The 14,292-nt window shown below is 42.1% G+C and overlaps 1 protein-coding gene across 1 annotated transcript; it reads right to left on the bottom strand.

The window, feature by feature from the left end:
* Positions 1-6,111: 6,111 nt before the first annotated feature.
* On the bottom strand, positions 6,112-13,878 carry LOC137261128 (prestin-like). The gene is made up of 2 exons (XM_067798823.1): positions 13,683-13,878; positions 6,112-9,072 (listed from the first exon to the last, which is right to left on the bottom strand). Exon 2 carries the CDS (start codon positions 9,061-9,063, stop codon positions 6,544-6,546), a length of 2,520 nt encoding a protein of 839 aa, XP_067654924.1. The 5' UTR covers positions 9,064-9,072; positions 13,683-13,878; the 3' UTR covers positions 6,112-6,543.
* Between the last annotated feature and the right edge of the window lie 414 nt (positions 13,879-14,292).

The raw sequence follows: 14,292 nt of genomic DNA, 5'->3' as shown, positions 1-14,292 counted from the left end.
TGCTGGTTCTCGTTTAACAACAGGGCGACGATAAGCTTGGCCTTGTCTCTTCTGTTGCAGTATAAACCAGAGCCTCCTTTCACTACGTCACCAAGGTATCCTTAGTGCAATGTTAAAGAATGGGAGTTAAGGTTAACCTTAGTAAAGGTTGCTTTGTGAAAGGAGCCCCAGCACGGGGAGCCGGTAAGCTGGGCCCCGTCTTGAATTTCGCAAGTTGGCACGCGAAGGAAGACGGGGCCCAGCTTAACGGCGATGTAAACTTTGAGATATTATGGCGTCATTGTTCTGTGACGACATAATATTATGACGTAATGAGCTATCCACTCGGAGAAACTTTTCATCGGACAACTTTTCTAGTGGACATGTCTGGAACACTGCCCGTGGTCAAGTTCTGTGACATGGGAACAGCCTCATACAAATCAGAAGTGCATTATAAAGTGGCCAAGGATGGGTGCGTGCGTCTAGCTCCAGAGGCGTGTGCCCATGCCGAGACAACACCAGCATGTGATGTATTCAGTTTAGGACGAGTCCTGAAGAAGATACATTGAGTCTCCCACATCTCAGCCTTGTTGGCCGTCTCAGACATATGCATGGCTGAGATTCCAGCTGACCTCCCCACCCTCTCAACAGGAGTACACACAGGAGGTTCTGTTTCCGACCCTGACACTAACTACACCGTCACATGTATACCTTGAGTCCAGTGGTGAAGAATACGAGGAATAATCTACCGAATTTGTAGGTGTTAATACACCTATCAACGTAGACACATCGAGTCCAAGCTCCTCCAAAGTCAATGATGCTGTGTCAAGTGATATTGGCTCTCGTATGGGCAGCCTTAGAAGCACCAGGATTGGCAATGTTTCACCATCAAATAGCATAGATACAGACATGATGCTGATTGTAGAATAGTCAGCCACATCATTGGGTTTTGCAAATTTGGAGACTAAGGACAGTGCATTAATTTCTAAGAATCACAAGTCATGTAGCCATGAGTCTGTATCCTTCGACGGACATGTAACAGACACCAGGAATATGGACACAGGCATTGTATTCTCTCCTGAGATCAAACACATCCCTACTGCGACTTCAAAGCCTACACAAGATGGAAGTCCAAGTCTGATTAACAATGATAATACTACGGAGTGTGTACAAGATGGAAATACAGATCCAGTTAACAGTGCTGATTCTAATACTTCCAAGTTCACATATGGATGCTTCCTCAGGTCGCGCAAATGGAATCTCCACTTTCTTCCATTCACCAAACGGATCGCCATGCTTCTCCACGCCGGTCGTAACGACATTATCGTTCTGTACACCTGCAACTGCACCATCGTGGACAGCTTCCCACTTCCACATGCCGTCTGCAGCCCTGGAACCGTTCTCTGCTGCCGATTCACCAAAGGTATCACCTGCCATAGAGACTCCTCTCAGTTCATCTAGTGAACTGCAAACATCCCCAAGCCATAGTCTTGAAACTGCGGAAGATGATCCTACTTCTTCTGTGGAATGTTGGATTGGTGCTGCTCCTAACGAGGAAAATGTCGTTCCTGTCGCTGCTGCCGTAGACAAAAGCCCATATACCACGAACCTGGATACTTTCCACCTGGCGGCGTACAGCGTTCTGTGCCAGGAGGACCTTGATGTTTACAACAAGTAGCGTGAGGACACACCAGTGTACGGGGGTTGTCTGCCCCTGATCCTGCCACTGTTAATACTTCCCCTTGGACTGCTGTGATTTATCTAGAATGTTGAGCAATTTTTTCTTTTCTCTTTTTTGGTTGAAAAAATAATCTGTGAAGAACATGAATTTTTCAGTGAATTTTAAAAGAATATATTTTGAGTGCGTATATACGATATCAATGCTACTGGTTTTGCTGACCTGCAGAAAGACTGCGAACTGGTTTCTACTGGTTGAAACATGTTGATAGGCAATTCAAGTCACTATCTGTTTGAAAATGCTAGACTCCAATAGAGATCGGCTTGAACGCCTGTTATGACTTCTGATATACTTTGATGAATCATATGTATATATATATATATATATATATATATATATATATATATATATATATATATATATATATTTGAATGGGACCAGTTTGAATACGATTAGAAGTGAAAGGTCTACAGATAACCTTGGTCTATTTTATCCTCTTTAAATGTAACAAATATAAAGTCACAAAAATATCTTACTTTTATACATTTAAATAATAATTCAGTAGGAAATGTTCTATTTAAGCAAAAAAATATTAAATATTGATACTTTTTCTATTTCTGGGTTATGCTTATAAATGAAGTGCTTATTTAAAATCCATGTGCTGTTGTGATGCCATAACGTTCTAACACCAGTGATTTTGCAGATGTCTTGAAAATATATGAGAATATTCTATATTTTACACAAACCTAACATAGCAGTGTCATTTGTTCTGCAACTTCATAGTGCCAAGGTCTTTGTATTGAAGACATTCGTTATATTTTTGTGATAGTTTATGCATGTACAATATATTCATGCATGTGATGTTTAATCTATTGTGAACGGAGCACTGTGATTTGTAATTATGAAACTTGAAATCCGACATTCCTCTTCTGTGTAACTACATCGACGTTTACTTCATTTTCTGTTTGTCATTAAATCTCGGGATGCAATATTTCCCTGCAGTTTGCCACAGTGTGCTTTTCCAAACGGACGTTTAATCCTCACACAAGAATTACATTATATTTTTAGCACCACAGTGTTTTATAACGTTGGTGCCGTGTTAAGAAAGTCAGTTCAGATCACATGTTACTTAAAGTCTTCTAGCCTAGTACTGTTTAATATCCACCTTTAAAATGAAAACATCTGCTTGGCTATATGTACAGTCGTATCTGTGTTGGGTGTCATCTTTAAGCATTGTTCACTGTCTCCCGCACATACACAAGCACGCATGTGCGCACACACACATATACTTGAATCCATGTTTACCCCACTATCTGTAAATAATCTACTTTATGTCACATAAAGAATGGTTCACGTCGTGAGCACCGACATTGGGGGAACGTGCATCAACCACAACTGCACGTCCTGGGAGTGGAAGAGAGCATGACTGAGTTACACCGCGTTTAACAATATTCCAGCAATATCACTTGTGGGAACATCAGTGATGGGCTCACACATTGAACCCGGGTCTTTGGCGTGACGAGCGAAGGCTTTAACCACTAGGCTACTCCTCCGCCCCTGACAGTGGGAGAGTTTACCTCAGTTTTAGTTGTCATCTAAAAATAAAGAGGGGAGAGGGTCTCTTTCAAACCAGAGTCACTGCGGAACTTTTGAGAGATTTACCCTTGTTTCCGTCTACATGTCTACGACAGTGTCAGATGAATATGACCCGTCTCTGAATAAATAAATAATAAATGACCGGTCCCTAAAGTAGCTCTCCTCCATCTCGGACAGACTAGTAGTCACTACCTGAACAACAATAAAACCGATTGAGCTGTTTGTTCTAACCACTTTTGATTGCGTGCCGCTTACCTGACGAACAGGTCGGTTACAGCATGAGTGATATGATGGGGTTAACGAGAGATTTATTGCAAACCGACAGACCAAGACGAACACTAGGCCCGCACTCATCTGTCATGGCGGACCGCCCCAGGTGACACGTCTCGTGACACGAGGCCATGATGACACGGACGCATCGCTTTTGTAGGATGTTTGTGTCAGTTCTGTGACTACACGTGACACATCTGAAAGCCTCCTTGCATGACTCATTCTACACGCCCCACAAATTATTTTGATCTCTTAATTTAAAAGAATGAGTTAGTGAAATTGAAACTGAAGCCGCACAAGACTTGTGCCGATGGACTAATCAACAAAAGATTTCAAATAACAAAACTCGTTTGACTGTTGATTCTTACGTCTTGGTGCAGATGAATCCAGAACGAATGATTAAAATGTCTAAATTTGTATAGAACGTATGTTGTGAATATACACAAGTTTTGAATTGAAGTCGTTGAATGGGGCTGAATGGTTATCAAGTATAGTGGAAGCTGTCATAGCCGGCATCTGTCCATTCCGGCAAGGTGTCAACACTAACACTAACGAAATCTCAGTCCCATTCATGACTTGTACATTTATCATCAGCTCTGCAATCCGGCACCTTGTCAAAACCGGATTATTTCTTCAGTCCCAGTGAGTGCCGGTTTAGACAGCTTCAAACTGTATTGAATCATTGCTAGAGGGTAGTAATCTATAATTTATTTTAAGGAACAGATTGGGTACTTCAGCAAACGTTATGTTTCTTACGAGACTATATAAGTACATTTATATATCACCCGTGATTTATATATCACCCATGAAGATCCGAGACAGAAATGATCTCAACCATGCTTGTAGTAAGAGGCTACTAACGGGATGGAGGGGTCATGCTCGGTGACTTGGTTGACACATGTCATCGTATTCCAAGTGAGTAGATCGATGCTCATACTGTTGATCACTTGATTATCTGTCCAGACGATTATTTACAGACAGCCACAGTATAGCTGGAATATTGATGAATGCAGCGTTAAACAACAACAATAACAGCAGCAACAAGAACAATAACAACAACCAACAACTACACCATAAGTATATCTTGTATCGGGTTGAAGCCCATATGCATACCAGGATCTTGCTGGATTCGATCGTGCAATCGTAAGTCAATACTGTGCACTTGCCGGTGGGGTTCTTATAATACCTGCATTACCCTCTGTGCCTATCTTTTCCCATAGGCCTTATTTCTGTCTATTCCGTGCTGACACACACCGCGTTAGCGTGATACATGACGCAGAAAATCACACATTTGTTACGTACATGTAGTATTATCCACAGGAGCTTGAAACGAACAAAAAATAGGCATCAAGGTACTGTCACTCACGGGGTAACACTAGTTTAAAGGAACGAGGCGTTTCTTAAATATGGTGTTAAGGACCCTGTCGGTGACACTGGAATATATACCTTGATGCCTAGTTTTTTCTGCGCTACAAACCCTGTGGTATTATGAAACAGTATATAATGTAAAAAGTTGAAAATTAGGCGAAGCTACTTTTTTCTGAACTTCAGGATACTATTTTGTTATGTCAGTTTTATATGCGAGATTTGCATACATCGAAAACAAAGTGATGTTTCCTGAATGGTGGCCAAGGTCACCCGAGCATATCCTGGTAGTCAGATGTTGCGTTATCTCCGGTATTACCTACCTTGCATGTCGTATCACGGCTTCCAATACCTGCAGCCTGTTGTTTCAGGTGCTTTTTACGTCATTGTGCATCTGATCCAACTTGAATCAGGGCAGAGCAGAGTTTGATTGAGTGGATGGGTGAATGAGCATGCTTCTAAGTGGCTTTTAGGAGTATTCCAGCAATATCACGTCGGAATATGTACATTGAGGAATATACATTACGGGGTGCATATGTGCAAAGTGTGGGTTTTTAGAAAAATGTACAACTACAAGGTGTCGGTATATTTTGGGGACGTATAATTACAAGGTATGAGGTGTTTTCAGCTAAGTAGATGTGCAAGGTATTGAGTGTTGTATTGATGATATACCTACAAGGTATTGAGTGTTGTATTGATGATATACCTACAAGGTATTGAGTGTTACATTTATGATATATCTACAAAGTACTGAGTGCTGTATTGATGATATATCTACAAGGTGTGGGGTGTTTCAAGGGAGGCATAGGTACAAGATATGAGGGGGTAGGGGTAGAATGTCTCTAATAAAGAGGACCCGTGAAGGTCCCGGGGTAGAATAGACCTTCAGCAACCCATGCTTGCCATAAAAGGCGACTATGCTTGTCGTAAGACGCGACTATCGGGATCGGGTGGTCAGGCTCGCTGACTTGATTGACACATGTCATCGGTTCCCAATCGCGCAGATCGATACTCATGTTGTTGATCACTGGATTGTCTGGTCCAGACTCGATTATTTACAGACCGCCACCATATAGCTGGAATATTGCTGAGTGCGACGTGAAACTAAACTGACTGACTCACTCACTCTAATACATAGTGAAGGGGATTATAATATATTATTATAATATTTTAATCTTTCCCGACAAAGTAGGGGAATCCACAAACAGGCGTTACACATTGTACACATTGAACTGAGGCGACGTTTAATAAGAACAGAAAGCGGGGATTATGTAAAATAGTTTATTCTTCCCCGACAACAACTCATTCATACATACTATTCCCCTGGCACCATTGGCAAAACAACAATTTCCATATATTTTGATAGCTTCTACAGATAGCACACTAAAATCATTCTTGAATCTCGTGTTAAAACATAAATATTTCATATTTACATATTTACAAATGGGTCATGTTTTGTAAGTTATAGTCCCCGGGTTCTGACCGATCTTGTCATTTGTATTCTGTGTAATATGTACATAATGAATACAAACAAGATCATACACAGACATACAGCATATGTACAAAGCAACACAATCGCTCGGCTCAGCCAAGTCTCTGCATGAACTGCACGTGTAGTGTCTATAAGATTCTCGGTGAGGTATCGGTTGCCATGGTTATAGCTTTGTGATGTAGGAATCTTCAGCTGCCTCGTCATCGGAATAATCAGTCACGCCCGTCAGCATTGGAATGGCCCGCTGTATCTTAGCAACGGCAAGGGCATCGTAGAGATCCAAGAAAATATTTTCTTGTGGAATCTTATTGAAGACGCCAGCATGTTTCATAGCTTCCCTCATGTCGTAAGAACAGCCAGACAAGAACAATTTGATGTTGACGTGGTCGTACTCAGTGAAGATGTGGCTGAGGACATTGGCGCCGGATGCATCCAAGTAGTTGATGACGCTGCAATCGATGATGACGTGGTGTGTGCGTCTCATATTTCTCAGTTTCTCATCTGTAACAAGGATGTCGCCGTCCTCGGGGTCGACGTCTTCGTCATCGGAGTTAATTGTGGTGATGGTGACGGCGGAGAAGGTGGAATCAATGCTGCCGTGGCGTTTCATGCTTCCGTCGGCGTTAAAGCCGTTCTGCTTGAGAGTGTAGCTGTTCTTTTGTGCCTCGTCGCTGATGCTGAACACAGGGTTGTCGATGCTGGAAACAGAGTCGCGTTGGGTGCCGTCACGGGGAATGAGTTTGTTCTCTGATGTGCTAAACTTCCTACTTCCGTTTGTGTCGGTTGATGGTACTGACGTCTTCACAACGGAACTTCTTCTGTCTTCGCTGAGCAGCATCACACTCTTTCCAGATTTCTTTTCGTATTTCTTGATCATCTTCAGAAGTTTCCTTGGGTTCACAGTGCTTCTGTAGAGGTTGGAACGGAAGATTTCGGCGTTGGCAAAGTACAGAGAAGACTGGAAGCGGAAGATCTTGACGCCGGGGATCTCGACGGAGTCCTGGTATTTCTTGTGCTCTACCAGGGTGCTGTCTTTCATGGTTCTGCCGATTCTGTAGCCACGGGCGAACTGGGTCTGGAACACAACAGTGACGAGGGACACGCCAACACCGATAAAGAGACCGTAGTCGATGTCGAGGAACACAGCGCTGATGAAGGTGCAGAACCAGATGACGAAGTCGAATTTGTTGACACGCCAGAATTTACGTCCATCGAGGATCTGGATGAAGAGTCCTTTGAGAGCAATGAAGATGATGGCAGCCAGGATGGACTTGGGGAGAACCTCGAAGACGAAGCTGATGACCATGATGACGAGAACCATCAGACCGGAAGTGAAGATGCCGTTGAGGACCGTCTTGGTGTTCATGCCGCTGGAAACCATGGATCTTGGGGGAGCCACGCTGGAGGGGAAGCACTTGAAGAAAGAGCTGACGAAGTTGCACATGCCGTAGGCAATGAGTTCCTGGCTGTCGTCAACCTCGTAGTTGTGTTTCTTGGCGCAGATCTTAGCCATGGCGATGGTGTTGGCGAAAATGAGGATAGCGATGATGAAGCAGTCGGCCAGGAAGTTGGGGGTTTCTGCCAGAGGTGGAATGACTGGTGGAGGGATAGTGCTTGGGATGTCACCGACGATGGCGATTCCGAAATTGGTGTTGAGGTCACCGAAATAGCCAACGATGCATCCGATGATGACGACGAAAAGCTCGATAGGGATTGGCATGAATAGCTTGTGCTTGAACCTCTCGTTGATGCAATCCTTCACCAGCACTATGATGACACAAGTGATGACGGCACAGATGATGGCAGCAACGTTGACCTCGGTGATGTGGGTGAAGATTTCTCTGTAGTTATTGATGAACTTGAACAGACCGCCATGTTTCTTGATGTCCAATCCAAGCATAGCTGGGACCTGGCTTGTGGCGATGTGGACGGCGGCTCCTGAAGTGAAGGCACAAAAGAAGGACTCGGATAGGTAGGCAGTGATGAATCCGAGTTTGAAGATCCCCATGAAGATCATCATTAAACCTGAGACGAAGGTCACCGCCATGGCTATTCCTTCCTTGTAATCCAAGTATGCAGGAATGTCATCAAGAGGCACTTGAGTACCATTCAGTGTAAAGTTGAGAATATCCGGATTGGCGGTGACAAACGCCTCACCTTGGCGGTCCACAACACTAGCAGTCAATATACATATCACAGCACTGGTGCCGATGGAAACGTGGGCAGACGTTCCGAAAAATACGTAGATGATGACAGGCCATAAGGATGTATACAATCCATTCTCGATCTTCACAGATGTAAGCTGTCCAAAGGCTAGAGCTTGGGGGATATGAAGTACCCCAATTGTTAAACCAGCCAGTATGTCAATCAGAATGTTTTCTTTAAAGTTGTAGTAGCGCAGGACCCTGAGAGCTGGTAAATAGCCGCTCACAAGTTTCCATAACCGCTTCTTTGAGCAATAGGCCTGTTTCTTCACGCGATCTGATATGCTCTTGGATTCGAACTCAGTCTTGGCGTGGATATCGTCGAATGCTGTTTGCGTAAAGGGTGGTCGCTTGATGACGATGGCATTGTCAATGACGTTGACGGCGGGACAGTAGAAACGTCGTCCTTTCGTGTCCAGGCACCCAGTTGAGTTCTCTGGTGCTGCGTCACTGATCGATACTGATCGCTTCTCATTCATAACGGAGGTCTGTAAATAGAGAAACAATCATAAGACACCACAAAACAGTATACAGCTACATATAAACTAATGATATTGCAATATAGTAAGAATACTGCATTGTGTTCTGATGTTTTATGCAACCATTCGTATATACACCTGATAGAAATTACTCGTCTCGGAGGAGTGATGACATGTGAAGGTCCGTGGTAGAACAGGCCTTCAGTAAGCCATGCTTGCCATAAAAGGCGACTATGCTTGTCGTAAGAGGCGAATAACGGATCGGGTGGTCAGGCTCGCTGACTTGGTTGACACATGTCATCGGTTCCCAGTTGCGCAGATCGATGCTCACGTTGTTGATCACTGGATTGTCTGGTGCAGACTCGATTATTAGCAGACCGCCGCCATATAGCTGGAATATTGCTGAGTGCGGCGTAAATCTAAACCCAGTCACTCACTAACACTGATTATTTTGCGTAATGTCATCTTGAGATTTGGGACAAGGGGAGACAACTAGACGAAATCGTTGAACATGACGTTTTGTGTGGCACGTTAATGAGTAATAAATTACACCATGGTTCTCTGCAGAGGACAGGAGTCACCTAGCAACATATTTAACATTTACAAAGCAGGTATGATATCGGAGATACTGTAGAGATGGTGTGTCCAATTGCCTTGGGTATTTGAGATCATGGGCTCGGCTTATGCATGAAGTTTATATGTGAAATATCTTAGACCTGCCTTCAGGCTATTCATTGCATTAATATTAATATGGTCTGGAGGTAGAGTGACCATATGATGATAACATGGTCTGAAGGTAGAGTGATCACACTGAGGACAATATGGTCTGGAGGTTGAGTGATCATACTGATCACCATTCGGTCTGGAGGTTGAGTGACCACACTGAGGACAATGTGGTCTGGAGGTTGAGTGATCATACTGATGATCATACGGTCTAGAGGTAGAGTGGCCATACTGACGATAATATGGCCTGGAAGTTGAGTGACCACACTGACGACAATATGGTCTGGAGGTAGAGTGACCACACTGACGACAGTGTGTCCTGGGGGGTAGAGTGACCATAGAGTGAGGTAGAGTGATGCAGGTCAGCTGCATTTGAGAGACAACGAACAAATCTACAACAGAATGAAATCCCACACATATGTTTACAGTAGCACCATGTCCCTAGCCAAACATGTCCAACAAACCGTTGTGTACTTTTTTAACTGGGAGAGAGCACCAAAGGACAGACGTAACTAGGCAGATAAGCTGGAGCATATTTCTGCGATTGATACATGTGCAGAAAAAGTACTAAAGTCTTCGAAATGTGACTTTCAGAATTTGTATTATTTGGATATAGTTATCACAGAATTTGTATTCACCTCAGTCACTACTCAGACGTATAACTCTGATTATAACTGAGTGAGTGAGTGAGTATTGTTTTATGGCGCTGTATCAGTATTCCAGCAAATCATGGAAGGAAACACCAGAAATTGGCTTCACATATTGTACCCATGTGGGGAATCGAACCTGGGTCTTCGGCATGACGAGCGAGCGATTTAACCACTAGACTACCACACCGCCCTCTGATTATTAGATGCGTTATAAATGCAGCTCTTGTTTCAACGCGATCTAATGGGTACATTAATAATACCCCTGGCCATGTCATATGCGATGCAGTCGGAGGCAGTGGTACATCAAGTGTGTCGCTTTCGGGACAAACTGGGACCCCGTGTACGGACTATATTAAAGCTGACACATAACTTGTGTTTGCCTAGTTTAGGCGTTTGTCGTCGCCACCGTGACGAGATTAAGCCTTGGGGTGACAAGCGGGAACTTAACTTCCCCGCTGGCGCAACTACTGTCTAAACCATAAGGTGAAAGATCAGTAGCACATTATTCTGGCCTTACTGGAATAATGAATTAATGTGACATTCTGTCAGCCCATCCATTGTATTTAAGTAAGGACCATATTCCTGCAGTTTCCCTTACAAATAACGAAAAAATAATCATTTGCATTTCATTTTCTGAAACTTATCATTTGAATTGTTAGGGAAACTAACCACGGAAAATGAAATTTTAACTTATACAAAACATAAGAGGTCCTTAATGCAAACGCACACACACAGTAATTGTGAAGTGGTGAGTTTCTTTGATACATAACGCCAATAGGCATTCTTACTGCTTGACAAGTATTACATGAGCCACGACCTGACACATGACCCCAATTTGCATATATGGGAACGCCCTCCAGAACATTCCATTTAAAACAAGAGGGAAAGAGGTTGTCGTCTAAATATTGAAAAGTTCAATTTCCTCGTGCGAATCGTGTTGTGATGGTGATTTGCTAAACTAAATCGCTGTACGAGACACGTGTTAAACACTAGCTTATTGATTTCACGCCACGGTCAGCATGTATTGTCCGTGCTTAATCGCCAGTCTACCTGTAGCAACCAAATGTAGTTGTCCAGAATATTTGCCCCGCCTGCATGTCACAAATGCGTTCATTGCGCTGGCTCATCTAATACGTCAAGCAGTAGTTGTGGATAGTGGGTTGAAAAGGAGTTGCGGAAGCAGGAATAACGGGAATGAACCATTCGGATTGCGAGGTTTTTCTCTCTATTCTTTTTCCGCCAATAAAAATGCAGTATTCTTCATCGTTTCCATGGTCTACTTCTCAATTAAGTTACATGATGGATGTCACCGCCAAATTAAAAGGTTTATCAAACCTAGACTGAAATAAGTCGACGGAAATGCAAATTATAGATTGAAACACAACTGTGATAGCCGTATGAAATACTTCACCATCGAATATCCATGTCATCTTTGTTATTATTTATTATTAAACATTTATCTGTATATTTTCTTCTGCTCTGCACTTCCTAACTGAATCCTCAGACAGATCAGACTTACATTTGAATTTGCCAAGCATTGCATCTTTTGATCGGTAGTTTAAAACATTTCTTCACTGAATATTTAATTCGATTAAATTTACATTTGCATTTGTCAAGCAATATTTTTATAAAAAGAAACATTTTGCATCGCCTGCTTTGCTCCAGGAATGAATGGCGAGTTAACGTTGATGACTGACAGGCATGTGACAACGGATGAATTAATTACATGTGTTTGTACTTGTTCTCTGAAAACTCATACACTTTGTCATTTGGCATTGAGCACTTGTCTACCTGTGTAATTGATCTGCGTCTCGAAAGACAAAGAACAGCTTTTCTGGGCAGCATACTCATAGCAAAGATAGCCTTGAGTCCAGCGTTCGAAATTATCTTCCTTAGGCCCGAAGCCGACTGAAAACCATTCGGACCCACGGTTTTTTTTTTTCTACAGGTCCTTATGGTCGACAGTTTTTTCATTCCAATAACTGATTATTGGTTCAATTTTAAAACGTAGGAGCTAGATATTCTGGTCAGGACCAACAACATTCTATCGGCGTGCGTGCTCGATTTATTTCTAGGTCCGAGTAATATTTATATCTGCCAATGCATAAACACAAAGTCTCATGGAGTCAAATAATTTACTTGATTGCCAAGATAGTTACCATTATCATTTAGACACCTAAAAGCGAATAAACGATTGTGATTTCTCGGTAAATAAAATCTACACCAAATGCTATGAAAGGTAATATGGAATATGCTGTCTACAATTTGGATAAATGTCTGTTTAAACAGCTATCTTATCTGCGTACCGTGGGATACCAAATAGCAGTTATTTGCGTCGATTTCCAATTTGCTCAGAACCTACTATATGTATGCTGTGACATGCTTGGGGTAATAAGAAGTTTTCGAGAATTACGTTACATTTCAGTCAGATGACAACATATATGACTTTACGCAGTTTTCATCATGATATCCGCTCTAGCACGTCAGCACAGCCAATGTACAATGTATAAACTACATAAACGTCAAGGCACGTATTTGCAATGTAATATACTCGGATATCTGACAGATACTGGTTCATATTCAAACTCGGATTTGTTGCACATTGTTGCACAACACGTCATAAAATTTTGTTCGTCCACTCGACATAATGCGTTTGCATGTGAGTTACGGTTGGAACCTTCACCTTGGATTGGTCCAACGATAAGGTTTATTACAACCTAGACAGCATTACCAGGCTATAGCTGATAAAACATATATCTATCTACGTGTAATCACTGATGAATTGAAGGATGAATCTGAATATATATTTACAGCATGTTCAAAACTGACCTCTATGCCAACTCCTAAATTTGATTCCAAACATAAACATAAATGTATGACATTTATGATGTACACAATAAAATGTAAATAATGTGTTAATAATCAAAGTAAACGTACGTCCTTGGAAGACCTTCAAAGAGACCATATTTACTATTACATATACATATCTCAATGTAAGATGTCATTTTTATTTTACCCAGAATCGCCCGACACAGTAGTTAGGATATAGCATTTTGAATTAGTATTTGCGAAATCCTTTATTAATGATAATTAGAAACAATACAGAAATTTCGTATATGGCACTAAAATCGTAATGCACGTACAACAATAAGTTTGTTACGAGCGAAATGTTTACCAGTAAACATCAAAGCATCAACAGCTGTCACACGCCCAATGAGGATAAACAAGTTTGGTGGTCCTTCTTACCTTGACAGAAATCCAGTATGCACAGAAGAGACAGCTGAACCCACTGATCCCAAAGATAGCTGACTTCCCCACTGAATCTGCAAGTGGGCGGGATGCTTGAATACCGAGGGTAACAGTGTCAAATCATCGCTTCTCGTCTTGTCTTCCAAGACAATTCTTTGCTAAGCTCCGCCCACTGTCATCTCAGGACTTAATCCCGTTGTAGGTATATCTTGAGCATTGACGGACTGTTCTGTGGAAGATGTAATGTCATGTGATTTACACAATGTGTGTCAGCTATGATGTAATACATCTTCAGATGACTGACTGAGAAGGGTCTGCGCCAAGGAGATACTATTGAACCCCTTGTTTACAATGTCACTCATATATTTATTTCTGTGTAAATTGTAGGCTTTCTGATTTTTAAAGCATATGTGATCAAATTACTTTTCTCTTTAAACACTATTTGAAACGTTTGCTACCTACTATTTTGAAGAGGAACATTTTTTATGGATTGATAACTTCTTTATTGCAGTGGATGAGACGTTTCCGTGTAGTTCTGTACCCCATTATCAAGTCAATGATACACATATGCACAAGGAGAAAGACTATTCTGTTTGCAATGTTAACT

This window comes from Haliotis asinina, chromosome 14 (genome assembly GCF_037392515.1).
Source record: "Haliotis asinina isolate JCU_RB_2024 chromosome 14, JCU_Hal_asi_v2, whole genome shotgun sequence".
Taxonomy (NCBI): domain Eukaryota; kingdom Metazoa; phylum Mollusca; class Gastropoda; order Lepetellida; family Haliotidae; genus Haliotis; species Haliotis asinina.
Note: the sequence above shows the minus strand (reverse complement) of the source record. Positions and strands in the feature narration are given on the sequence as shown.

Coding starts and splice junctions, on each gene's coding strand:
- LOC137261128 (XM_067798823.1), bottom strand. CDS start 9,063: ATGAATGAGAAGCGATCAGTATCGATCAGTGACGCAGCACCAGAGAAC.